Source organism: Neodiprion pinetum, chromosome 6, assembly GCF_021155775.2.
Source record: "Neodiprion pinetum isolate iyNeoPine1 chromosome 6, iyNeoPine1.2, whole genome shotgun sequence".
NCBI classification, from domain to species: domain Eukaryota; kingdom Metazoa; phylum Arthropoda; class Insecta; order Hymenoptera; family Diprionidae; genus Neodiprion; species Neodiprion pinetum.
The window spans coordinates 26,411,651-26,439,120 of NC_060237.1; the positions used below are offsets into that span (position 1 = coordinate 26,411,651).

Here is a 27,470-nt window from a genome sequence, read left to right on the forward strand (position 1 = left end):
GCTATTCGTCGAGAATTAATGTAATGTATTGTAACGTATTTCTTTTTTCAACAAATTCTGCGTTATTCACCTGTGATATTTGCTCAGTCTGGTGGTGATGGCTTCCGGCAATTTGTGAAGACACTATCAGCTAAGTATGACGACTAACGTGAATATTTTCAATATTCAAATGTGTTCAACAAGTTAGTATTTCGTTGCATGTTTGTCGTGTGTGTAAATTGACAATTATCGCTTAATTGTGTGCAACTTGACTCACAAGTAGGTCTTAAAATCACAAGAATCGCCTACCACGGATATGAGAATCCGTCATAGAAATGATTTGCTACACGAGCTCGCGTCTCGGAAAATTTATAACATTGTAAAACAGCGATGGCTGATTAGATTCGTCGTCTTTTCTGGTGACACAGGACGCTATATATTCATGCAATACGCGTGGCGTGAATAATGATACGAAAAACGCGATCGCAGTGCGTTCTCCAATTCAACAGTTCCCTGAATCGATGCATATTTATGAACCAATGGATCCCGAGAGCTGTACATACATGAATAAAATCGTTATACTTCGAAATCACATTTATCCGCGTTGTTTGCTCGAATAAACAATTCGATATATCGTGGAACACAAATTAACAAGACCGGCGTAGCCGAGAGTTACTTTATACACGGGGATAAGATCAAATCTATCTGCGTGAAAGTTTATTCGTCAGTCCGTCGAGGATATTAATGATAAAAAATCGTTCGTCTTGGTTTGCGAAGCCCCTGTCGACATGTCCGAAAACGAAACATCGACGCAGATAAGAAATTGAATTATACATAAGATAACATCTCGACTACCTTGAGGCCCGTAGCCGTGATCCGAATTCCGTATAATCTAGTTTTCCGAAATTGCGAAAGCAATTCTGACCCGCAGGACGTTTCAATCGGTACTGGAATATATTTATATTACATTTGAACTAGAATTTCGCTGGTCAAGGGCGATGCGTTACGCATTATTTATACTGATCTATAAATTTCCAAATATCCGGTGCATTGTATGAGCCACAGGCTCTTTCCACGGTGATGCGATACAATTACGATGCGATTCTCTAATTACAAGTGCGAAGGACTTCGTATTACACCCTCAGCCTGAATATCCGTAGATCGAGGAAGCACCTCGTGCAACTGCTACGTGTGAGATCAATCTCATTGTTTCACGTAACTTGGATTTTTTTATTCACCTCAGTCATGATCACGCGATGTGAATTATCTGCAATAAAATCTAGAGGAATGGAACGCGCAATTTGCCTATTCGCGTACCTGCCAATATTCCGTGATCGTTTGACCGTGCATTTTATAACTCATAGAACCAACTTTGTTTCAGTAAAAATTTGACGCCATGTTGTAAATTTTTTACTCACGTATTAAGAGGCTTCCTCTGCGCTGCGATTTGGGCCTAAGTATTGGGTCCTACAGACTCGTACAAATAGCTCATTAAATTACAGCTCAAGGATTTCGCGGGTATAAATGCAGCGTTGTTATGTTATAATAATTAGCTACCGAATCATCAGCAGTCAAACGAGACAAACTTCTGTTTATAATGATTCCATGATTGGTGGAAAATTATAGCCTCTCCTTCCATATTGTATTGTTCATTTCCCCCTACCATACATCGCTTATTCAGGATAGTAATTAATTTTGTCTCGTTTCGCATATAAATGGAATCAAGTCAAAACAAACTTCAGAAGAATAAAGAATTTTCGCAAACAATCATGCAGCTCTTCGTCACTTTAACCTTTGTCTTCGGCGTCGTCTGCTTTTCGGCAGTATTCGCAGTGAGTGAATAATTAATATTTATTTTTTGTACATGATATTTTACACCGTAAAGAATTTTAAGCCTTTTAGTTACGAAGAATCGCGACTTTCTGCAGAGAGAAAATTATTCATTAATTTTTTTGGAGTACAATGTGCTCGATTAATTTTATACCGACGTAATTTCGCAAAGCTCCATCAGCCGGTAGCTTCAATAATTGCAATCACACTTGTTCATTCAACGTACGCTCAAAGTCAACATAGGAAATTCGAATTTCAACAAAACAGGAATCCCGTCAATCTATTAAACATGATGTTTAAAATCAGTAGAAAAGCAAACATTGAATCGAATGGATTGCAGTAGAAAATTACCCGAACTCTATTTACACAAAATCTTGTCAGCATTTTACGAATTGTCTCAGCAGAGAAAATCCAGGAAAATATCATTGAACCGTGACGTCATTTTGAATTCCAAGAAAAGCGGCAATACAGCATTTACGTAAATATTTGCTTTTCGGTTGTTCCGTTTCTTTTCTTTCAATAATATGAGTTTGATCAAAAACCAAGGGTAATCCGGAGCTGGAAGAACATTTCAAAGAAACTTTGAAGAAATGCGCCGAAGATTCGGGCATAGATCTGGCTGATTTGGAAAGCGTTAAAAATGGGGAAGCAGCCGCTGACGAGAAAATGAACTGTTTCGGCGCTTGCATCCTCAAAGGCGTGAACGTGGTGAGATGGCTTGAAAATGTCACACTTGCACATTTATTGTTAAAACTTAAAAGAAGAATCGACGTTTCTTTTAAGATCGATCTATTTCTAACTGACAGATCGTCATATTTCTCAAAAGAATTTCATAATACATTACATGACTTCGTTCTGAACAAATTTTATTTACTTATTCCCAGCTTGACGAGGAAGGAACCGTTCATAAGGAAGTGGCTATCGATATGATACCAGAAGATGCGCCACGAGACGAGGCGATAAAATTGATCGAGACATGTGCCGAGCACAGTAATTTCAATTTTTCGATAATTATACACGTTACATGCATTTAGAATATCGCGTGAAAATCAGTTTTTTTCAAATTGGAATATCCGATCTGCAATCGGTGAAAAAACTCTTCCGTAAACTCCAAGAATTTCCCACTGTTATTTTTCCATTTCATAACTCTGAGCTGATACGATATGATTATTCAATCGATTATGAATTGCGGACAACGCGTGGAATCACACGGTAGAAATCACGAAACTGCAGGTTATTTATTCTGCACGAAACCTCAGCAGCGTTGCATTGAACTTGTGATTAAATTGCGTCCGCATTGTGTCATTAATCGTAATGCAATCGGGTCTAAAGCTCGTGACATTTATGCATGAAATGTTTTAATATTATAATTTCTTAGTTCCATGTAGTTTGCTCTGGTATATGATTTTACTAACACGACTACTTAATTTCGTGCTTCAGAGGGTAAAGACGATTGCGACACGGCCGGTCTCATCTTCAACTGCTTACTGGACAACAAGGTGAGACGAGAAGAAAATTTCACCTCTTGGTCTCACAGTGACATACGTAAAAATCTAAACGAATTTTTTTCTCGTTATTTCAGGCTGCCCAGATGTTCAAAGTACCTGAGGAATAATGTCGCTGGCACGGGTACAATAATTAAGGACTCGGTCACGGAAATAACGGCTACATGAATTTGTAATTAACAATAAACCGATATTGCAGTAGAAATTATTATGCTAAAATATATAGACGTGTTATTGAGCAAGGCTTGTTGGTTCATAAATCGCTTTTCTTCCTTCTCCTTCATGCGCGGAAATCATGTTCAACGTCGCGTTGCCATCCATCAGAACTGCGACTGTAGAAACAAGACGTTTCGACTATTGAAAGATGGACATCTGGATTCTGCAAGCAGCTGGTCTCGATCAGGGATCACCTTATCACAGCTTCGTCGAGAGGCAATTCACCGTTATTTGGACCTAGTGACCTTTGCACGGTGAATATTCGCTCCACTCGCTGGCCGCGCTCTTTAGAATTCGTTACCAAGCGAACCGCGACGAAAATTCGACTAGAGCCAGTAAGAATTAGCGTAAGAAAAAGAAAGGAGGAAGAGCGAAAAGTGAACAAAATTTAATTTGTTGGAAAATTTTTCTAAAAATAATATCCAAGTTTGCTGACTGGAACTATAATTTATGCCAGAGAATTTTAATTTGGATAAACTTCAAGAGAACAGTTTCGACCAAGTGTTGTTTCACCGATTGAAAATTTCTGCGACATCTTGATAAGTACGAGAAAAATAAGAATAATTGTAGTAATTTTCCCACTCGTCAGATCACGGGTTACGTAAATAACAATACGACGTGGAGACGATGATGAGTGAGTAATGCACGGGACATCCGTCGTTCAGAAATATGAGAACGTTAATTGCCAGGTGAAGAAGGATAGAAATAAGCTGGCTAATTCTGACAGCCAGATATTATTCTTCCACCTCGTATAGTCTTCCAGATTATTGATGATGAGGGGAGGAAACAAGGTTATCTGTATGTATCCGAAGAGTCGAAGACTAGAAGGTTCATTGGCCTCTGCTTAACTTAGCTCCGAGGCATTTCTGGCACACAATTTGCGTGCGGGTCTTTGTCTGCTTGTTTTGCGTGTTATTAATCAAGACAGACTGATTAATTGAGATTTTTCTGACGCTATCAAGATGGGATGAAAAAATTTCGGCCAGTTCATCTCGGGTTCAGAAACCGGGGAGAATATCAGCCATTAATCTCTGGTATTTATACTTCGCTCGGTTGCATGTATGCGAAAATTAGGATCGATATGTATCACAGATGAAAGCCAAGAGATTAGAGCTTGGTGTCTTTAAAATTAATCGGTTACACGAGTTGGATTCACTCGACTCGAGATTGCAGCGATTAGCGAACCTGAGATAATTGCTACTCGCATACACAACGCGATTGAAAATTCATCTTGAATCTTGGAAGAGCCCGAGTTTTTATACGACGGGTCTTATATTTATACCCACTTGAAAATATTGCTGCAGGCTCTCGGTGAATTGATATTCGTAAAACGAACTGGGTTGAATATAACGTGGTATTTGCTTGTACTAGCTTCTTGTTTGCACTTGCCAAATTTCGCAAGATTCTTTCATGTGCTTGATCGGTGTTGTTTATTCAATGTCACAAAAGGCAGACTTTTACCATTTCCATGGAAATTTTAAATCTCTCCGTTATTTAGTGGAACCGTTTGACGTCAGTGTTAAAATCACCCAAGGCTGTAGTAATTTTTCTAACAAAAAAGGAGGGGATAAAAACTAGACCTGGGATAGAATGAAGATTGATGATGTCTAACTAGTGCTTATACTCGTCGATTTCTGTACGCCTCTCAATGATCAAAATATACATACATATATATATATAATTACATGGTTCACCGTTTGTTTGTTCTTTTTTCGACCACGATTTCAAGGACAGAAACTTCGTCGTTATGATTAATAATTGTATTTTACAGACCAAAGCGGTTACGATACGTACCAATGACCCGCGATGACGCACGTTTTCTTTTAATCGTGAGACAATATCCGCAGGTCTGCAACAATGCTGACACATTTTCTTTCCCACTTGGTGCATAATTTACGTAATGAAAAACCACGGAACGTGCAACAGTCACGATAAGCAACGGTAGGGATAATGGCATTGGAGTGTAGGATCTGCGGTGGCTGACTGCGCCAAGTTTACAAAGTTCGAGATGGGCCGATAGTTGAAACAAACGGAAATTACCGGTACCCGTTTCAATTCTCCTTCCAGCTTATGCGGAATAATAGCGATAATTTGATGCTTCATTAGCCTCGCCCTTGAGTGGTAAACAATTACCATCGTGAATCGGATACTTTTCGACTGAACTTTCGGGTTTCTTTCACAGACCCAAGGCAACCTTTTCGTAGAACAATTGTTACGCTTTTATATCAGGCGGATAACTACGACGGCAAATCATGCAAGTAGTTTCTTTACATAATTGTAAACCCGGCCTTGATTTTGCTCGCCGTGTTTGTCTAAAGGTGTCAAAACAGAGACTTGTACAGTTGTACAGATCGTAGTAATTGAAAACAAAAACTGAGTCAGGTGACTGTTCGGATGATTTTGGTTTTCAAGTTTTGAAAAGTTAGAATTTTCCGGACAGACGCGGTAAGTTTTAACCCAACAAGACACGATCTCCGCTGCAAGAGGTAATCACAGGTTCAAAAGTACGGAGGAGTTTTGATCTCTTTGACAAAGCGTTTGTTTGTTATTCATTCACGCTTTACCGCGGATAGATTTGTAACAAGGACGTGACAAATTATGAACGTAAAGCATGTCGCTGAATCGACCGCACGATTCATGCAACGATAGGTTTGACAAGTTCCGATTTAGCATCGCGTGCATTTTTAGCTTTAAGCATTATATCAGGTGACATTACATGCGAGCGTTATATTTCGAGAGAGAGAATCGGGGCTTCACCGGATTCGTCCTTGCATTTTTGCGAAGACATCCAAGGCGCGAAAATTTGGCAGGAAGCGTGGTTGGAGTTGGATGAAAAAAAATCCCCCTCCCGTCCTCTCCCCCTCCTCTTGATCGCCCTTAGCGTTACCGAGTTTTTACCCTTCTCTCCTAGCCTCCGGCTGAACCACTTTTTCATTGTTACATTCGCACATCCGGAGACCATTTTTGCGTGCTCGTTACCGCAGGTTGCATACTCGGGTGTATAAAAGGCGGCGATGTGTACCGCAGGTTCGTCACAACTTGACGAGTACTCGAACGACACGTTGCTGTCGTATAACCTACTCTTTCACATTACGCCATTGGAACGACCCTCGCCGATCATGAAGACGGTCCTCGTATTCGCGACGTTGTTTTTCGCGCCTGCAATTCTCGTCGCCGTAAGTTTATCCCGAAATTTGTTAATTTCGCCCACCAAGTATAATCGCTTGATCGAGTTGTGAAAATATCTAAATTTTGTTGTTCACGGCTCGTCTGAATGGCGCTAATTTCACACTTTGAGCTTTCGAAATGAATCTATCGCGGAAGGATAACCATGAGATATCTTTATAACCGGCGTCCTTGATTTCCAAGTCATAACTGTGCGAATAAATCATTGCCACGCGTCTATCGTCGCTGTAATCAGCATTAATTGTCGGCGTTGTAATGGGTTATAATTACGAACATCCTTCCGCTGCAGGCGAAGCCTCATCCACCCGAGTTGCCGCCCCAAATAAAAGCTGCGCACGATGTGTGCATGGAAAAGCTCGGAGTAACAAGGGAACAGCTTCAAGAGAAAAGGAAGAACGGTGCGAACGAGAAGGAGGACTGTTTCAGGGCCTGCGTTGATAAGGAACTCGGGATTTTAACCGCCGATGGAAAAATCGACAAGGAAATGGCTGTTAAGGATTTCCCGCCTCACATTCCCAAGGAGAACGCGACTAGCATCGTTGAGGCCTGTTTCGAGCAAAGTACGCCGTCTTTTGCCAATACCAATTCGGTTCCGATACTCGTCGAATACAGAAAGGGATTTTTTATTAATTCATTTTACTCTTTTCAGAGGGTAGCAGCGACTGCGAAACAGCCGCCTTGTATCACAACTGCGTAAAGGTAACATTCCGTCCACGATGTAGCTTGAAACTTTCCAATTATAATATTCTCTCCTGATTCTCTAACCGAAATTCATCTCGTCGTTCAGAAATTGGCTCCACGACCTCCGATGCACCCTGAGCTACAGAAGATCCACGATGACTGCAAGAGCAAACTGAAGCTGAGCGATGGTGAGATTGAAATTCGGTGAATCGCGGTCACTGAAAATTTCCAAATACCTTGCGTAAGAAAAATATACTCGTTACTCTGAATATAATAAGATCGACTTTCTTCGACAGAGGATCTCGAGAAAATGGAGCGTGAGGAGGAGAAGCTAAAGGAAAACTGTTTCTTCGCCTGCGTAGGGAAAAAAGTTGGATTTGTAAGTGTCGGATTGGGGGTGACTAGAATTTGAATTTTGATTGGAGCTAATCCTCGAAAAATTTTCTTTACAGATGAACGAAGATGGCTCGCTGAACGAGAAGGCCCTCGTTGAAAAGTCACCGCCTTTCGTGAAGAAGGAAGAGGCGGCAAAGGTCGCAGAGATGTGCGGAAAGCAAAGTAAGTTAACCGGGTATAAGATTTCTAGAAGTTCTTGCATCCTAACTCGGACCGTGTTTCCCATTCGTAGAAGGCGCCAACGAGTGCGAATCCGCCGTGATGATCCACAGGTGCTTGAGAGACAACGACTTCAAGTTCTCTCATCGCCATGGCCCACATCCAGCGATGCCGCAATAATGAATGCGATCAAATCCAACCGGATTTCCCCGACTAATCCCCAAGGTTTATTATCATAATATTATTAGTAGCGGATAAGTTGTTTTTCATCAAATAGATCAACGCCCGAATGGGTTTAGAGATAAGGTCAATATGTGGCTATGGTGATAAAATAACGTGAACCAGTATTAACTGTAGCTATTGTTACGATTAAGTTTTGAGAAGAATTATTTCGATTTCCTGGAAGTTTATGTTTGTTTGTAAATTTGTAGACGCGTCGCACAAACTTTTTTTAGTACTGACTTCACGTAAAGCAGTTTCGTTCTGTGATCGATATTATCACATGTACTCAACCAGCTCTTGAACACGGAAACTAGTGAGGCGAATTTCTTATTATGCAATAAATATACCGTTCGAAACGGCCATTGTCTATTTTTTCTAACGACCCTGATTCATTCATTAGCATTATTTTGTTCGGAACTACAATATTTTAATTTAATATTTATATCAAAAGAAATATGTACACACACATATATATATACTTTGTATTATATACACACTATTTTATACGTGAGTGTGTGTGTAATACAAAGTTCAACCGCGTATTGAGGATTTGATAGTTTGCACCAACGTCATGTGGTTGTATGTGATTCCGTACGATGAATAATAGAACATATAGTTACGTATAGGATAACTATAAATGAATGCCAATGAATAGTCGGCGCAGTAAAAACTTGCAGGTATAGAACTATCGTATTCGGTGAGCATCCTGTTATTACGGTCTGTCACTTTTGTGTCAGGAATTAATTAGCAACCATAATTCGAGTTGCGATGTGAAACGAGGATGGGGAAAAAATTTACAGCTAAGCACGTTTGAATTGTGGAAAATTTTTAATATTGAATCGTTATAGTTTTGAAAATTATGGACGTAACGTGAGATTCTTTTTACAATTAGTGTTATCACGTTGCAAAGCATGATCAATTATTCGATTAACCGATTGGTGCTCGTTCGAATTCTGTGCAGTTTAGTTAATAACGTAGCTTCTATTATCCCCACGAACAACATGCGAATTTTAAGAGCTCTCGTATAAGCGTATCGTATTCGGCGTAACCCATGTTCGCCAATTTGCCGTTTGGTAAAAAAGATCGCTTCGGAACTCAAAGCCAATTAACTTGCTGTCGGAATTATTATCTCGTCAAGCCATTAGACGTAAAATATAATATGGAATGTAATAACGTGAAGCTGTTCCTAATTACGCCAAGGTTAACCAGCTCAACATGAATTGGCAAAAATTGGCAGCAGGCATGTGTATCTCGTTGTATCCTAAAAATTCACAAATCGAACATTCAAGATGAAACAAAGAATTTAAGTTGCAGTTTAGAGCTAGTCTAAACAACTGAATAATCACCTGGCACATATGACGCTGAAATTGTTATTCGGAAATTTTACAAGCACTGTATGATTGCAATTAACACGTAAAAATTGATCATTAATTAGCAATAACTGTCAGGATCTTGAAAGTAATAAATTTTATCACCTCTAATCTTCGTCAGTTACTTGGAAAATTGTCAATGCGAGTTTTCGTGTCTAAATTGAAACGATAATTTACATCCACGCGTTGACTCGGTTTTAAATGCATCAACAATGTCTGTTAACGATTATCAGGATGTCAAGAATGATGTGATGTGGGAATAAAGATGGCGTGTGGGAATTTTGTATCGTTTCTGTAGCAGAACCTGCATGGTCGTAAAAAATTCTGTTCAAAAGTGACAAAAATCGCGACTATTCGTCGCAAAAACATGCAGCGTCAACGAATCGAATCATAAACGAACTACATAATTACTCGATTATTGCCGTAAATTGGCTTGCACCGTAGTTATTATTTTCGCAATGGGAAGGACGAAGAACAAAGAAAGAAGGTGCAATAGCGATTGGAAAATAAAAAATGAGAGAAGACCGACGATCGGCGAAACCCGTTGCGATATGACGGGCATGTATAATCAAGAGTATATTTTACGTCGTGACATTTATCTATCGTTAAACAGCTGAGTACGTTGACCGTTGTCGGTTTAGAGTAGCGAACTGTGAAGTCGGTATGAATAAAAAGTAGCATATTTAGCAGTCGCGCTCTCTCGTTGGTCCGAGGCTGTTGGTCATCAGGCGATTGAACCGTTTCACGTGATACGGGTTCTGGATTTTAAAACCTCTCAACTCGGTTCGTGTTGTTATACTCAAGAAACTCCCGTGTATCATCGTTGCCATGGCATATAAAGGGTGTTTCGTTTTAAACGCCCTATAGGCCGATACGCCGAAACTAAGCAAGATACGAAAAAAACATTCCGTACAAATTATATTCGAGATTTGAAGAGAGAAAGAACTTTAAGGTATTGAACCTCAACTTTGTACTTTAAATTGGAACAGTGTATTCTTTACGTCGGCCTCTGAAAGCATGCATTAAATTTTGCACAAAATTATGGCAAACATACTATCATATATTTATCATCTAAACTAGACTAGTAATGAGATACGAGCCGCTCATGTTGCTACGAAGCTAGATATCGGCAATTCCACGGTTCCGTGGAATATGTAGATATTTTTTAATGCAAAATTAGAAAAAATACACGATTTTGTTGAAAAAAGACAAACAAAAGTAGGCCTTCGTCTGATCTTGACGGCTTCGCTTTAAAAAAATCTGATACCTTCGTGTTCTTTGCCCCTTCAAATCTTGAATATTTTGTACGAAACATTTTTTCGTATCTTGCTTAGTTTCGGAGTAATCGGCCTATGGGGCGATTAAAACGAAACACCCTGTATTAATGCCATCGCGTACGCTTAACGCGTCTTCTTGCAAATTTATTCTAGTTACTTATTTTATGGCTTTCATAGTTTCCATTCCGCATCGAGTTTGCTGACATGCAGGGGATCGTGGAGGGAAGAGGACGTCGTCCGCGGTATAAATGCATGAAAATTTGTAACGGTGTTGCTAGAATCTTGTCGACAGATCCAAAGCCATCTACCACACCTCTTGGATCGTCTCATAGCCGCGCCCAAAAATTTGCGAATATTCCTCCTGCTCCTGCTCAAACATGAGAGTCATTGCTATTTTCGTCACCGTTTTGGCAGTCTCGTTGGTAAGTTATCGTTTGTATCCACAGTATTTGGTAATGAGAAACCGACTCAAATTCACGTGGCGAAACAATCCAGTCAAATACTCATATCGACTATTGCTGATGACTAAACGATATCTGCAGTTTTATATTTACATGTACCTAAAAGTCTTTTCTGGAATTTATTTCATTCACTCCAGCATTGCATCGGATGTTCATTCCGTCATTGTAATCCGTGACAGTACAACAATTGTTGTTCTTTCGATCCACAGGCAGCCCCAACGGAGTCAGGATCTTATTCTGGGGAGGTGGATGCGTCGAAGAAGGTGGAAAAGTCCTCTCCAGAAGGTCCTCTTCTGCAGGACGAAAGCGTCCAAGTAGAAAAGGAGGCGGAGCAGATGAATAAGAATCCGATTGGAACAGAAGTGAAGACTCAAGAAGCACCGGATTCTGCTGCATCTGATAATGAGGAAAGCAATGACGACGAAGTATCAACCGATAAGGAACCCCCGTACAAGAAGCCGACCATCGACGATTACAAGGATATATGCCGAGCGACAACTGGAGTCACATTTGAGCAAGTTGCGATTCTCGGCGAGAAATTGGACGACGACGCTCCGCAGGAAATGAAGTGCTACGTTCAGTGTATGGAGGAGTATCTTGGAAACGTGAGTAAGATGGCATTGTGAGGTTGTTGGTATGCAGGGCATGGATCAAACATTCGTTTCGAACTTGAAAAGAAGCGGAGAGAAGTGGAATGATGATGGGAAATCGGTCTAATTTTTACATCTTTCTTCGACAGGTACGTGATAAAGTATTGGAAAGGTACGACACCATGTTTTACAAGACCTTGCAGCTCGTGGATGAGAATAAGGACAAAGGTTACGAAATATGCGACAGCATAGGTAAGTTAATTACCTGAATCCGTGATCAACACCGTTAGATCGGTTTAAAATCAGCTTGCGATCAATTCTGACGCACCGACTGATGGTAAATTTTCGTGGACCGATACTCTTTCTTGAGTGACACGAGTGATGTGATTTGTGGCTGACCATAAGGTTGGAAAATATAGTAGTCGACGCTCCTCGTGTGAAAATAAGGTGGATAGTTTTTAAGATTCTCCTATTTGGTAGCAGCGTATATTAGTGAATTTTAATTAATTTCTGAATTCTGCTTTCAGTGACTGACGATCCTTGCCATTCGTCGTATTTGAAATTTGCCTGTTACTTCAGAGCAGGGAAGTAGAAAGGCTGGAAACTCGGCTAACGGGATCTGAACTGATGATTGTTATTTCGATTGATTATGTCCAATGATCGTTTATCTGTAACCAAAGCCATACAAGCAGTGTCACGATAATAAATTATTGTTTGAGGTATAAAAGAGAAGAAGAGTAAGAAAACAACATTTGGAATGATCATTGTAATTCGGTACCCAGAAGTGTTTCTTATACGTATCTAAGAATTTGCACGAGTGGGTGTTTAAAAAAGAAACTAATCGATTACATCCACCGTATGATGTGAAATAATGTGATTTTCAAACCTCCCTTCAAACATGAAAACGTTCGTTTTTACGCCCCATAGAAAGAGAGACGTCGCTGAGCTTTAATATCGAATCTAAGTACGGCTTCTTCGGACAGCTTCGTACCAATCTTGAGTAAAAAGAGAAAAAAAAACTGAATTTTGATTGGAAAATAAATAAGACATTGGTGGTGAGAAGCCAGGGGATGGTTAAAAAGTTTAGAAGACGAGTCTGCCGAGAAGTGATAAAAGATAGATGGAGAGAATAGAATAGAATAGAACAGAGTAGGGCTTATTATTATCGATAACAATATTGGACAAACTTCGAAGCCTTGTTAAGAAAGAACTTGAAGCTAAGTAAGAATAGCGTTGAAGGCTAAATGATTAGAGCTAAGATCATGGAGTAGAAAGAGACAAAACTGCAGGAATAAAAATGGGACCAAAGTCTATTTGGCGCTTTTAATAGTGCGGAACCGATTACTTCCAGTTCACTATATAAGTCATTAGGCTTACGAGTACTGTTCTATTTCGGGGCAACATGACCGCAGTAAAGAAGGTTGCATCGTTGTTGGGTCATGTGACATGAAGTGTTAATGTATGAAGCTTTTTCTGTTAATAAAATAAACAATGGGTAAAACGTACGTAATTTCCCGATGCCATTTTCATGATATTTATAATAAAAAAAAAAAAAATGCTACACTGCTACGAAAACAGTCTAGACTCACTTAGCATGTAAATATAAAGTAAAGCTATTGCACACTCGAATAACGTGTACTTTTCTCACTAGTATATTTTATACGAGTATATTTTTATTTATCAGTAGCAAATTAAATCAATTTTTCTCATCAACATAAATTTATTTTCATTGGCTCCTTTGAGCCAATTCCACATTCCACAGAGCATTACCAAACAAAAATAAATCCACATTGTAGCTAGCTCCTAATTTACATTGACACCGTTTGCACGTTAGACAAGTTGGAATAAATTTTACGATATTCGTGCATAAGCTTGCGTGTTTCAATGGGTAAAAGAGAATATATTTGTTAAATTATAAGATTATACGTAACACAGTTGCGTTCAATACTACCTTTTTCCATAAATTTTATAAGCTGTATTGCACATCAAATCTATCCGAATGTTTTCGCTAGCTGGAAAATAGCGGTTCCACACTGTTAACAGAATCACCTTTTTCCCGGCAAAATGGGACCACTTTCTGTCAGCGAAATATGGGGGAGATTCGTCTCCTTCTATACCATGGCTAGAACCGCGAAGAAAGCGAGGCGAGAGAGAGAAAGAGAGTGAGAACAAGCGAAAGATTGACACTAAAGGAAGAAAAAGGTGCTTTCTTTGGAAACTTAGGTACGTTCGTTTGAGGTGAAAGTAAAGGTAGGTATACACGTGTATCCGTAATATTCTGTGACTCGTTGACTCGGGTCTAAGGGTATTGAGAATCGGCAGCTACGAAGGGGGATGAAAAGCGTAATCACATAAAATACATGGTGGTATTTCTCGGCACCATTGAAGACGAAGGACGGAGAAAGCAGAGGACAAGCAGCTGTCACCGCAAAATTCCGGATCTTCTTTTACGAACACGCTGAATGGGGCTCGATCTCTACGAAATATGATAGAGGAGCGAATGAAAACGCTCGACTATCGAGCCTTCCGATCTCAGAAGGGCCATTGAAGACAGGAATCGATTAAGCGTTGACTTTCCTGAATTCAATCAACCAATGTATAAAAGCAGAAACCGTAGTTTTCACGCTTAGTATAAATTTGATTCCAAATTCACTTTACTCGTAGTTTCCCATTCTGTAATTGATCGGTAACTAAACTGTTTCACAGCATTCGAAAACATCTTGGTATCTTGGAGGAATTTTAATCCTGAAATAAACCTCGCGTTTGAAATCAGGACTTTCAGGTTGAACGGGTTCATGACTCAACTTGTAACGAATATCAGTGATTTGATTCTTTCTGTTTATTTAAAAGAAAAAACATGTCGCACGCTCCTGCAGCGAGCCTTGGAAGGATTTTCACGAAATAAGCAGGCTCGAGTTCTTACGCCTTGAAGAGTCTTAAAATAAAGATTGCATGGTGGAAAAAATGCGTCTTGTATCTTGGGGATTCTGGAACGGGGCCGTTGGGTTTCGAACGAAGTGTTATTTTTATAGGTCAAGTCACATTGCACATGTAACCTTGGACTAACAGGGACTGAATAAAGTGACGTGCTCGACTGATTGTGAGGATGAGTATCTTGTCGTAAGTGAAAAAAGCTGCAGAGATTATCAAACAGGAAATTGAATCAAGAGACCGTTTTTCCAAAACGGTTCTCACGTGACCAATTTGAAGTTGGTATGTAGTCCATACTCCCGTCTTAATCTAGCATGGGACATTCGCTTCGCCGCGTGAAATGTGAATATTATTTTCGCCCTGCGGGAATTTTATCGGAAAGCAAATATTTTTACAAACAACGGTAACTGAGCTCACGAATAGAGCTTTAAACTGATCGCGAGTTTAAATGTATGGAAGAAGGTTCGTTGCGTTTATCATGTTTTTTTTAAATGATTTCAGGACTTGTGTTTCATTCTCGATCAGACGGTTAAAATTTATTTTAAATCATCATCTTACCTTATTTACACAATTTATCAAATGAATTTCAGATTTCCAGACAGTACTCAATAGTTATTTTTTCATTCAACTATGCGTACAGTCGCCAGCGTGGCGATTGCAGTTCGTGATTATATCTGAGAAATACAGTCGTTTTTAACACGAGGGAAAAATCGTGGTCAGCTTTTTACGATCCATTTTTTTAGCAAGTGACGGGGAGCGATCTTTTACGAAATGGGTAAGTGTAGTCTGGGCTAAAAAGACGTTTTGGAAAATTTTTTTACGAAAATATTGAGTATACTCGGTTATTGGAATAGAAACTCGTTAACGATGGCCGCCGGTTATATAATCCATCCCATTTAGATTCTCATTTAGCAACACATTAGCATACACGACAATGTTGTAGAACACGTTATTCATAGTTACGAGAATGAAGCTTAATTATCCATTATAAAATACCACATTCCATTTGTCATCAACAGATAAATGAGTTCTGAAACGATCGTTGTAGAACAATTCATTTGTAATCACTTTTACGGACGGTTAAAAGTACAAGTCCAGTTGCACCCGATGGGTGATTATGTCCAGAAAAACAAGCCGATTTCCATCGATATTTGCCATCGCAACGTGACAGTTTGGTTTTTTAAAAGCATAATTTGTAAACTTGACGATCACGACCTCGAGTCATTTGGTATAAAAGCATGGGTACCAAAATGTGAAAGCCAGTTCTGCTTACGAAGAGCGAACGTTCAATCGAAGTTGCGTTGCTGGTAAATTGATAACGTCCCCTTACGGACCCAACAAACAAGATGAACTACTTACTTTTCGGGTTCGCCTGCCTGTTTATTGTAACGCAGGTAAGAATTCAAAGTCATCCCCTCGTAGAGGGATTAAAATCTATAATTCGATTACCATTGTAATATGTGAGGATTTTTATTTTCAGATAGTCGGTGCAGAAGTAATTGACCGTCATCTGGCAATCAGGCAAAAGTGTTTCGCCGAACATGGTTTGGAACATGGTAAAGCAACATATTGCGATATTCTTCAATATACCTACTATTAAATTCAATTTGTCAGTCGTTTTTTAAAATACTTTCGGAGCGGGCAAGAAAATTTTCGGCAAGTTCGCAGTACTGAAACACAATGAAATCCGCATCTGGTTCTTATCTCAGTTAATTCGAATACAACACGCAAGTCTAAATCGCTGATAAAACTGGTTTTAATCTTTCTTTTTCCACGCATTCGTTAATCCAGCATCAGGAAGCGCGGCGTATTTCGAAAATCCAAAGTCAAAGTGCTACCTGAAATGTTTCTTCGAGCACAACAAATTGGTAATTTGATCATGACCCGCAATCATCGAGTAAGTAATAATTTATTTCACCTTCCAATTGTTCATCGTCTCTTCTCGTCCTTAGTTCCATGCAAACGGTGATTTTGACATCGCCGCGGCACTCGTGCTGGTCGACGAGTCAATTCGCGAACAGGTGAAACCATTGGCGGAAAAATGCGTGGGCGAGCACAACAAAATTGCGGATAGATGCGAGAAGTCGTACGAAGTGATGAAGTGCTTCTTCAAGGCATCTCCAGAGGTGAGTCGTTTGCGCTTTAAAAAATTTTTGAACGCAATACGAAGTCAAAAGAGGTCAAGAAAATGGTTAAAAATCGTGAGAGATAAAATTTGTAGTCCCGGGAATATTGTTTGATGGGAAATCTGTGTTCAGTTTGGATGTTTGTCAAGCTTCGTTATTCAACAATTCGTTATCGTTGTTTCAGCTCTTCCCACACCTGGGAATATTCGAGCCCCCTCAAGCCTGAAGATCAACGACGCGAATAAAACAAAAACACTGAACAGGATTTATCGATAGTTCTCGAGTAGCAGCCTGGAATCTCTTTTTTTATTTTATTTTCTTCTTATCTTCATTACTTATTCTGATAACACGATGATGCTGATATGATATTTTGCCCTCTAATTATACCCAAGTAATAAAGTATATTTCAAATTCAAACCATGCGGTACAAATTAATATTGGTTTTATTTTAGTTTAGAGTAGTATTAGGATTCAGTCGAAATAATTAATATCGCACTGAAAGAGTGAGAGGAAATTTCCGGAAGAAGTCAGAGAGTTTAATTAGCATATGAAACGTAAGGGTTTCAGCACACCGATTCGGAGAAGTTTTAAAAAATTTCCGACGCTTGCGAAAAAATCAGTAATTTCCTGGAATGGGTTTGATAAAGCAGAACCATTACCAGGTATTAGCACACGATGCGATTCGCTGGGGATTTTCATCCCAACGGATGGTAGGCTTCCGTTGATCGATAACTTACCCGCGGTGTTTGAGAAATTCTTCATCGATCCCGCAAGGATGATGTTTCGCGAGCTACAGTTCGTACTTTCCTGGACTTCGATCAACGGATGCTAATTAATTATTTTTGTCAGCGGAGAGACTGATGAGCCCAATAATTCCTCTTATTTAAGTCACGCTTTCGCTAATTCGGAATCCGGGCGAGTCGGAGGTGTACCTAAATTAGTTGAGTCGTTAGAAGAAGGAACCCCTCGACGAAGTTTGAATCAGAAATCGGCAATCACATAATGTGTTTTCAAAACTTTGCTTGATACGTTCAATTCCGAGTACAGACATAACAGCGCTAATGATAGTTGACGATGAATCGATATTGAAATAACAATGAAAATAAAAACATCCGAGCAAATAAATCTGTGGTTTTGAAAAAAATTGGAAATTGTGATGTTTGAAATTTCTCTAAAATAAAATATCTCAATAACTTGGCTTATACAAGATTTATTCTCAGCCGCTTAATTCGAAGATCAAATCTCAGGGATATACGTAGGCAGCCTCTCGCCGACGGAGAATGAGAGTAGGAAGAAAAAAGGAAAACGGAAAAAACTTGAATATACGATCGAAAATAAATGGGATTCAGACGATGAGGAATGGAGTCGTCGGTGAAAGTGGAAAGGATATAGAAAGGGGAGAGAATAAGAAAATTATATCTGGTAGCCACGTCGTGTTGACGTTTAACGACGGCGACAAGAAGGCAAAATACTTTTGGATATATTTTCATTTTGAATGAAAACCAAGGCGTGGATATAATATATACACTTATAATATTCCTCGAGTCGGTGAGTCGGCTGGTTTTCCGATACCGAAAATCGGCGGCTGTATAAGTCGGAGGGGGGGGGGGGGGGGGGGGGGGGGGCGAAAAGCGTAATAACAGAAAATACAATGTGACGTTTGTCCAGGACATCTGAGCGAAAGTAAAGCTGATGGTGGATACGTATGTCTCTAATATACAAAATTAATATTTTTTTTTTTTTATTATTTGAAAATTTGAGGTTTTTGCCATACCATTTGAATGGTTTATCATTTTTTTCTCTTATTTTTGAAGATACGATAATGAACACAAAATACTTTTATACGTTTTCCCATGTCCTCAAAAATTTTTGCTTGACATATTTTTTGATGATGTTATTAGGTTCTGAATTAATCGGCTTAACTCTTTTTTTACTACGATCTCGGGGGTTCATTGCAAAATTATTATCACCATTCGATTCAGCGCCATCGAATTGTCCTTAAATCAAGTCTCCGGATTCACATAATTCACGTATAATTTTCAAGCACAATTTTCCCGCCACCAAATTACATTACGATTAAACTTTATTGATATATCCACAAGAATTTACAATTTTTCAATCCCTCTACGGGGTCATTTGCCTTTTCCGGATGCATTATCACAGCCCGTTGCTGTGAAAACGTTGTAGGAAAAAAACCAGAAGCTATTTGCACGTGTTATTTGCCTGCTGGTAACAAAATGCCAAAAGAATCATGGCTGAATACAGCCAGTCTCTAGGTACATACAGTGTAAATGCGGCTGTTATACAATTCACGAGGCAACGAGCGGTTTATTGTGAATCTACCTAGGTATACATATACGCTGTGTTACGCAATCATTGCGGAGATTACCGCTGTCTGTGTAATTAGATAATTGAAAGGGAACACGATGGACGCCGCTGTAGTTTGTCGGGGGGATTTTTGTGCGATAAGAACGTTTAAATTTTCCAGCATTAGATAGACAGTTTCAAAAATAAACGTATCGCACAATGGAGGGAATATTTGCTATTCACCGACGATTCTGAAAAAGGACTCGATCGTTTCGCTGATCTTTGGCCAACAAAGTTTGCTGATTCATCCTCGAGTAAAAATATTCTAACTGACTGTGAATTAAAATCATTCGACGATATTTCCTGAATTCTTACGCGCGTGAGACGATTAATTTAGATAACCTGAAACGAGTAAAAAAAAAAAAAATTGTCATTTTGAACGTAAATATTTTTTGAATTCTCTAGTTCGTAGCTGCGGGAAAGTTTTTCAACGCATATCCGACAGACTGCAGTTCATATCGAATCAAGCTGTAAGGCGCATGCAGCTCTTTGAGTCGTTGCTCAAACTTCCGTATAATGGGAAGAGTAGAGGATTAATACCGCAGGCAGGAGATTGCGTGTCTCGAGCATCAGAATTGAAAACTTGGAGGTTCTGCACCGGGCGTGGGTATCGAAAATGACTGATAACGGGACGGTTGTTAAAGCGTGTCTATCGCAATTTACATGAGTAATTATCAAATTTTTTATCCCGGTGGATACGACGCGCGGAATTTTTGCATGTCCTGCAATATTTCATCCCGCACATCAGCCCCGCTGTACGTTTGAAAATTTTTCTATCCGAATTCACCGATAAATTGTTGAACGGCATTTCCCGTGAGTCGAGATCCGATGATTGGAATTTTTAGGAAATCACACCGCACTGAGAATCGTGTTTTTTTCTTTTTTTTTTTTTTTTTTGCAAAATCTGTCGTTTCAATTTAGTTGGTAGTTGGTAAAAGATGAATAAAACCAGCCGTGCAAACTAATTTCCCAGGACACGCAAACAGCTGCGAGTGTAATCGGTAACGATAAAATAACGCCGGCAACAAAACTCCACAGTAGCATTCTAAGTACAATTCTGCACTTTGCTTTCGTAATAAATCACCGGCGTATCGCGTGCAATGCGTTTTTGTCCATTTATCACGGGCATTAGTATTTTTTCGACTTGTATTATAGAACCGGAGAGACGTAACGTGACGTAACGTTGAAACGCATGTGGCAATTTTATCATCCCCGCGATACGCTGGAATCTCGAGCACACCCAGCTGGGTAATTAGATATGCATTTCCCTTCAGAGAGGGGGAGGGGGGGGGGGGGGGGGCGGGGGCGTAAAGGTGGTCGCAATGGAATCTGACGGCGGGGCTGCATACGTACAAAAGTTATCATCTGCTCCGGTTGGCTCGAGGCGAATCTTGGCTAACAATGGTGATGGAAAAAGAGGATACGAGGGTTTAGACTCACCGTTTAAAATGGCGACTCTATGACGCAGCGGCTTTATTTCCTCGATTTGAGAATCCTGCGGGCTTACAACTGTCCGATATTTGCACCGCGTGTCCAACAGTAGAGTGAACAGGGGTTTTCACACCGAAACGCATTCGGCGGACGTAACTCGATCCTTACTCTTTTGCACCCTCTTGAAATTCAGAGGCTGGCAAAACTCAGGTCTAGAATCGAAATTTGACCCTTTTCCACCGGAGTCGGGAGTCCTTCACCGTGTAGCCGAATGGCCTGAAAAAGGTACAGGTAATGGAAAAGGGTGAAAATGGGCGAGGAACGTGCGGCGAAATTTCGCGACCGTCGATGAATGCAGATTGGAATGATTACGGTCCGCCTGCTTCCTCGTTCCGCTCGCATTCTTTCTTTCGATCGTCGACGAGTTTTAATCACGTCACTTACCTACGACTAGGCAGTAGAAAATGATCATGATAGTTTGGGGAAAAAAATGTATCTGCTCGCGAAATATACGCATACCTTTCTATAGACATTTTGCGTGCAGTTGATGCGCGTTCAGAGTATTCCATACGATTTCATCGAAATACGGTATTATATCACCAGACCATTAAATGCGTGTCATCGTTCCTGAGGCAATTTCATCGTCGCACCCTGAGATGATCATTGAGAAACGAGCAGATTGTTTCTAAGAATCTCACATCTGCACCGATTTCCGAATGGAAATTTTACGGAAAATATAATTCAACGCTTGATTGAATCGTCCTCGCATATTAAGACGGATCATGCGTATCGACGTGATTTAAAGACACGAAAACACATTAGAAAATGGATATTTCATAACTATGAAAATATCTATTATCGGCTAGTCGATAATTGTTACGTCAACAACTGGCAAAATAATCTATTTATAGCCAGCTGCGCTTTCATTTTTTCCGGCTTAAGAAATCATAATTAATTCGAATTTAACGCGTTTCTTATATTTTTGTCATAAAGAACGTTATTAGAGTTTGATGTAAAAGCAGAACATCGAATTCCGATTCCATATCAACACGGTCTATTCATCGCATTTAAATCCTACCGACCCGTCAAAACGATGAAGTGCTTACTTTCGATTTGCGCCTCGGCCTGTCTTCTGCTTCAGGTAAGCAATTATCGGTATTAAACGTTCCCGTGTTGTCGAACTATCTTTAAATAAAAAATTTCATCGTGGCAGGCGAACATCGCGCTGTGCAGGGCAGACTGGTCTGAAACACGGTAGTAGAACGGAGAACGTTTCACGCAATTCCCCAGCCCAATTTTCAATTTTGCGATACGAGCAGTCGTGTAGTAATAATAATAATAACGATAATGACATCTGGTGACCACTCAGTCATTGAAATGAAACCTTCCTGTAATTACCGTTGTTCGAATTAGTAGCAGACTAGCGTACAACGGCTCTGACTCACGATTTACAAGTGATAAAACGTAGTGAACTGGTTCTCGTCGGTCGATCCGCGGCTGGCTTGTCTAAAAAATTAACACACAATAAAAAATCTTGATTTTGTTCACCTCGTTTAATGTCATCGATTCAAACCTCTCGGTCTTTGGCCTTTATCGCCGGAAAAACATCGCTAATTGACTTTAGTCTGATTCAGTCTGCCAAGTTCCGTAGAGCAGAATAAGAGAAATTAAGCACCTGATTAGTATAATATGCTCCAAATTAAAAAAAAAAACAACAATAATTGAAGTGGAACCAATTCATCAAAACAGATGAGCGCGAAACTGCCTGAGCATTGATTTTGGTTGTTTAAAAACCATACTTTCGCTATCTCCGTGCAAACGGAACGAAAACGAGCTGAGAGTCGGAGCGAGAAACGAGGGTATAGGAATTATTTATACGTCATCCGCTTGTTGTTTGGCGTCGTAAAATCCGATTTGCGCAAACCGAACGATAACGCATCGCCGTATAAAGTATGCGAAACGCACGGGCGGATAGAAACGACGTTAATTACGGTAGGTAATGAATCGGCTCGGATGTGCGACGCGTGCAGTTCGGATTTAATTGAATCTGGAATTGCACCTGAGTTAGCTGACTGTTCTCTCATTCGAAATCGAGGGAATCACGGGTTTGAATCAGGCTGAACAATGAGGGGCCCGACGAGTGTCTTCATCCTGATCCTCTTCGCGGCAATTCTCCAGGTACGGATATAAACCAAGAAAGCCGAGTAATCGAAAGAGCTCGCAAAGTAGCTCACAAAGGGAAATAGCGAATTAAAACGAGACGTCGAGATCCTCTTGTTGAGCAAAATTGTACGATTATTCGTCCGCAATTAGAGTTTGAAAGACGAGGAGCCAGGCGCTGCGCAATGCGAGGCTTGACGGGTCGGTCGGATGTTTGTCGCGCAGTTTCAAACACGGTCGAGGGAGTACAAACATTATTTTCGGTTTGTCGACGAAGCCTAATCGCGAGTGCAATTAAGGCAATTGGCAATTTGAGCAGAGGACATATCATCTCATCTCGCAGCCCTCTACGCCGCAAGCACGATCATAATACACGTTCGGATAGACCGTTTCAAGGAGAACATCCGTACCCACGCGCCCGTAAAATATCCACCGTATTTTACATTCTTACACGTACGTACGCGCACCTGGATACACGCGCAAGTACAAGACAGGCGTCGTTGCGATAGAAAATTTCACAACGCTCGCAATCATCGGCGCAACGAGCTTGAGCCAAGGTATTTCAGGTATTCAGGCCCTTTTCCTTTTCCGCTTACAGACCCAGCAGGCGGACGCTAACGTGAGGAAGGAGTGTCGCAGGGCGAGCGGCGTCTCCTGGGGTAAGGAAGGAAATAAATAAATCGGCATCCCATTATAGTCCTAGTTTGACCCTTCGCTATCGGGTCGACGACCGAAAGCGGTATTGTCCAGTTAAGCCAATAACGAAGCGAGCAGTTACGTGGCCGTTAACTACAATCCTCCACCGACGAATCAGCCGCTCCGCTTGCTCGAATGCCCCGTGCATCACGCTGTGCCGTGGCCTAGTTGACGCTCTGCAGACGACCGAAAGACCGGATGCCGTCGTGATTGAGACACAGAATTGGCAATATACATAATATCTTTACCGAGACTTTATTCCACCCTACGTATCAGCCCGGTCCTCGGCAGATTTCGCAATTGCCGTTCAATTTGCCTGCTGCTCGATTTGTTTCTTATTTTTATGATTATTTTTTTCATTACGAACCCCACCTCGCCGACCTAGAACTACGGGAAATTGGAGGCAGAGAAAAATTCCTTCCATTTTTCCCCAGCTTCCCTGAAGCGGTTGAAGAAAGGCAACTTTGAGGAAATCGACCCGAAATTGAAATGCTACCTGAAATGCTTCATGGTTAAGAACGGAATTATGAGCGAGGACAACGAGATAGAGATTGAAAACACCATGAGGCATTTGCCGAGGAAGTTACAGAGCGGATCGCGCGAAATACTCGAGAGATGCAAAACTATGCGTAAGTTATTCGGCGCGTCGGAACCAGGCGATTATTATAACCCTTCGTATCCCGTCACCTTTGCACTGCGCTCCGATTTCAATCGATAATTAATTACCGATGCAGGTGGCGAGGATTCGTGTGACACGGCTTTCCAGATAGCCAAATGCTACATCACGGCACATCCAGAGGTGAGAAAGAGACTTTCGACGCAGAGTGGTACGAGTAGAAAAAGTCTCGCGTTGGTCAGACGGGGATATTCAGCTTCAAACCGAGAGATCGGCGTTCCGAACGGATTCTCCAAGCTGTAACGCTTCGTGTATTCGCTTGCAGGTATTGCGGAGGGTCGCTTTGGTCTGAAGAACTCGCGATTCGGCTGGAACGTTGTTTGAACATTTGAAAAAACGATACCCTTTGGTGCGAGAGGAGATAAATGTGTACGATATTTGCTTGACCAGCCGTTGATTGCCAGCCCGAATCGTTGAACCAGCAAAAACATGAATCCGAATCTAATCCATCATCCTTGAAACGAAACCCTCAAACCGTGGAGCAAAAGCAAGTGAAATAAATTTCAAACGGATGCTTCTTCTGGTTTTTTTCTTTTCCACAACGGCAGTAATTAGGTTAATTACTGACATTTTTTTTCCATACTCATCACAAGTCTGCTTTTGGGTATAAGTTGTCCCATTTTTCTTTACCATGTATTAAAAACGAGCACTGAATATAGGTTTCGATGAGAGAAAAAAAATTCTCTTTACTGTATCGTCTGGCTGTTCGATTATGCGTAAATAGCGTTACCACGCGAGGTTCCAAAAAACGATCGAAGCAATAAATATCGCGCGACGAAGGAAAATGAAAATTGTTTCCGATATTGATCTTGAATTAGAAGATGAAAAGTATATTCTGGTCCCAGATTTGAAAAGGAGTTTCGATCGAAAATGAAGCGACGGTGTGGGAATAAGCCTAGAAGTCGCAATCGTGGCTGTGATTGCCGTGCGATGGATCGAATTAGCGTGACTATAAACGCGTGTACGAAGGTACGGAGTCTCGAATCTTTCCAAACGGGACAAAGAGGTCGGTGAATTTAGTATGATGACCCTCATCTGCGCAAGGCTGCAGCGATGAGCTACATGTTAAATTATAACAAGCGAAAAAATTCAAGCCAATAACAACGTCGTGTCGAAGTTGAAGAGGCTCTGTGTGTGGGTGAAGCTTCGGTGTGGAATAGAGGAGCTTGCGAGTGTCCGTGTTTAACTAGCTAGGTACCCTTGTTTGTGCGAGTTGCGTAGGTGGATGGATGCGTGAGCGCGAATCCCTTATATATACACGCTTCAAAGGCCAAGAGTGCAACCAGAACAGATTTGACCACAGTCGACTGAACTTCGCGGTGACTAAAGTAAAGATGAATAAACTCGTGCTCATTGGAATTCTGTGCGTCTGTGTCGCCACGGTAAGTTCAATTTCTTAGTTTTTACGTTACGATCCGAGGATATTTAATCGGGGATACCGCGGGAACTTTTCATCGGCGGATAAATTATTTCTGTGGAAAAACAAGAGAGTAATTGAAAGTTATTTAGAAATTTGAGGAATCTTATTACCCGGAGCTTGTGCAGCGGATTATTTTTTTCCTTAGCCACTCGGGGATTCAGCTTGCAATTAGCATTGCGAAACGGTTTATAAAGCGCGTTTTTGTTATACTTTGAAAATTTATACTCCCCTCGTCTTCGTTGGCCAACCTACGCATAGATTCAATTATAACTTTGAGATTAGGGAGAAGCGCCGAAAGCACGGATGAGAGGGAAAATGTATTGCTGGATATCGAACGATCGGTTGAGATATAAATTATATTACCCGCATTTGCATGTATTGTACGTGAAATACACATGCCCATCGCTATAAATCAGATATTTTCAGGCTCTAAAGCCGAGGGCAGATACGAAGGCGAAATGCTACGCTCAGACGGGACTTGCTGTCGGTAAGTAACGACCTGTTTAATTTACAATGAAAAAACGAAGCAGAAGAAAAAAAGACTGATATACTTCTCAAAGATTTTTGATCCCATCGAAAATTTGATACTTTCGAGTGCGCTTTTTGTACTGCTTTGTTATCGATTCCTTTGAAACAAAGTGACGAGAATGAGAAATTGATTATTAAATATATCGTGCGTTAAAAATTAGTCATGCAAAAATTAGTTTTCGTTTTCTCACGGAGTATGTAGTTCAAAGAAACAAAGTACCGGCACACAAATGTTTCTGTAAATGTTTGACTCCGTGAAATTAAGCCTATCCTTAGAGTTCCGTCGCTGCCGATCAACTGTAACGATAAAAATTCTTCTCGACTTTACAGACGACGTGAAAGCCATGAAAACCTCGACCCCGAAACCTGAACAACAGAAATTGATCGTCGAATACTTGGCCTGCTTCATGCAAGACCGCGCTATGGTGAGTTTTTCCGCACAGAAGGAGCGTAGAAAAAAAAAATCCGAGTGTAAAACTTAACAGACTATCCGATCATCCCGAAATCCTGTCTTATTTTGTGTACTTTGCTTTTTTCCAGCTAACCGCCGACGGTGTGTTCAACGCTGACGCATGCAAGAAGGAGATCCGCCCCGAGAACTCGGCCGCAGCAAATCCCGTCATCGATGCCTGCGCCGGAAAGCGTGAGTTTCTCATTGAAATTGGTGAAAAATAAAGTTGGAATTAAAATAAGAAGCGTCCCCGGTTTTGCGGGACGAGACGCTTGGGGGTTAAAATTTCGTTAAGCTTGTGTAGCAGCTGCGTTGCAGGCGCATGAATATTCAAACACTGTACGCGAACTCTTAAAAATCCGAATAATGGTCCAGAATTATTCACACGAGGTTTCGAGGTTCTTATGCTTGCTTTTCCCCGTTTCTCTCCCTCCTTCCCCCCTTGCCTTAATTTTATCTTCGATCTTCGCTGTTCTAACGAGGCGTGTATCAAACATTTATTTTTAGGTGGATCCACCGCCGTCGAGACAACCACCAAGCTCCTCAAGTGCCTCAAGGAAAAGGACACCAAGGTGAGTTTGAAAACTGTGACATACTCACTTATCGGTCGGCGAACAATCGTTCAACCCTCTGAATTTATTTTACGACTGTTTCAGCTCCTGGAGAAATTGGACCTCTTCTAAACAACTTTCATCGCGGTTTAACCGTGATGTTAGGATGTCCGCATCGAGGCGCCGTTAAAAGTCCGATGCGAGTTGTATTTCATGTCTTATTAAAATAAATTGCTGAATTTCATATTCAAGCTCACTGAA

At 40.7% G+C, this 27,470-nt stretch overlaps 5 protein-coding genes across 8 annotated transcripts; all 5 read left to right on the forward strand.

Moving 5' to 3' along the window:
* The first annotated feature begins 1,704 nt into the window (after positions 1-1,704).
* On the forward strand, positions 1,705-3,556 carry LOC124221725 (general odorant-binding protein 69a-like). Its single transcript, XM_046631979.2, has 5 exons — positions 1,705-1,811; positions 2,356-2,517; positions 2,694-2,799; positions 3,250-3,308; positions 3,392-3,556. Exons 1-5 carry the CDS (start codon positions 1,749-1,751, stop codon positions 3,422-3,424), a joined length of 423 nt encoding a protein of 140 aa, XP_046487935.2. The 5' UTR covers positions 1,705-1,748; the 3' UTR covers positions 3,425-3,556.
* Positions 3,557-6,529: 2,973 nt separating this feature from the next.
* On the forward strand, positions 6,530-8,534 carry LOC124221719 (uncharacterized). The gene is made up of 7 exons (XM_046631969.1): positions 6,530-6,706; positions 7,006-7,276; positions 7,366-7,415; positions 7,504-7,585; positions 7,694-7,776; positions 7,850-7,955; positions 8,026-8,534. Exons 1-7 carry the CDS (start codon positions 6,545-6,547, stop codon positions 8,130-8,132), a joined length of 861 nt encoding a protein of 286 aa, XP_046487925.1. The 5' UTR covers positions 6,530-6,544; the 3' UTR covers positions 8,133-8,534.
* Positions 8,535-10,999: 2,465 nt separating this feature from the next.
* Positions 11,000-13,377, forward strand: LOC124221721 (uncharacterized). Its single transcript, XM_046631973.2, has 4 exons — positions 11,000-11,243; positions 11,492-11,887; positions 12,022-12,124; positions 12,400-13,377. The coding sequence occupies exons 1-4, from the start codon at positions 11,199-11,201 to the stop codon at positions 12,462-12,464; spliced, it is 609 nt and encodes a 202-aa protein (XP_046487929.1). The 5' UTR covers positions 11,000-11,198; the 3' UTR covers positions 12,465-13,377.
* Positions 13,378-15,840: 2,463 nt separating this feature from the next.
* On the forward strand, positions 15,841-17,346 carry LOC124221727 (general odorant-binding protein 83a-like). The gene is made up of 5 exons (XM_046631980.2): positions 15,841-16,197; positions 16,284-16,359; positions 16,595-16,671; positions 16,756-16,929; positions 17,114-17,346. Exons 1-5 carry the CDS (start codon positions 16,150-16,152, stop codon positions 17,153-17,155), a joined length of 417 nt encoding a protein of 138 aa, XP_046487936.1. The 5' UTR covers positions 15,841-16,149; the 3' UTR covers positions 17,156-17,346.
* A 4,798-nt stretch (positions 17,347-22,144) lies between these two features.
* LOC124221722 (uncharacterized) lies at positions 22,145-27,470 on the forward strand. Of its 4 annotated transcripts, none has more exons than XR_011177423.1 (7): positions 22,145-22,905; positions 23,486-23,546; positions 24,018-24,212; positions 24,318-24,410; positions 24,525-25,641; positions 26,106-26,166; positions 26,538-26,595. XR_011177423.1 is itself a non-coding variant. In XM_046631974.2 (6 exons), exons 1-6 carry the CDS (start codon positions 25,489-25,491, stop codon positions 27,339-27,341), a joined length of 504 nt encoding a protein of 167 aa, XP_046487930.1. In that variant the 5' UTR covers positions 25,482-25,488; the 3' UTR covers positions 27,342-27,470. The 4 variants fall into 4 exon arrangements, 1 of the variants encoding a protein (XP_046487930.1); XR_011177424.1 differs by having other exon boundaries at positions 24,318-24,382; XR_011177422.1 differs by having other exon boundaries at positions 24,318-25,641.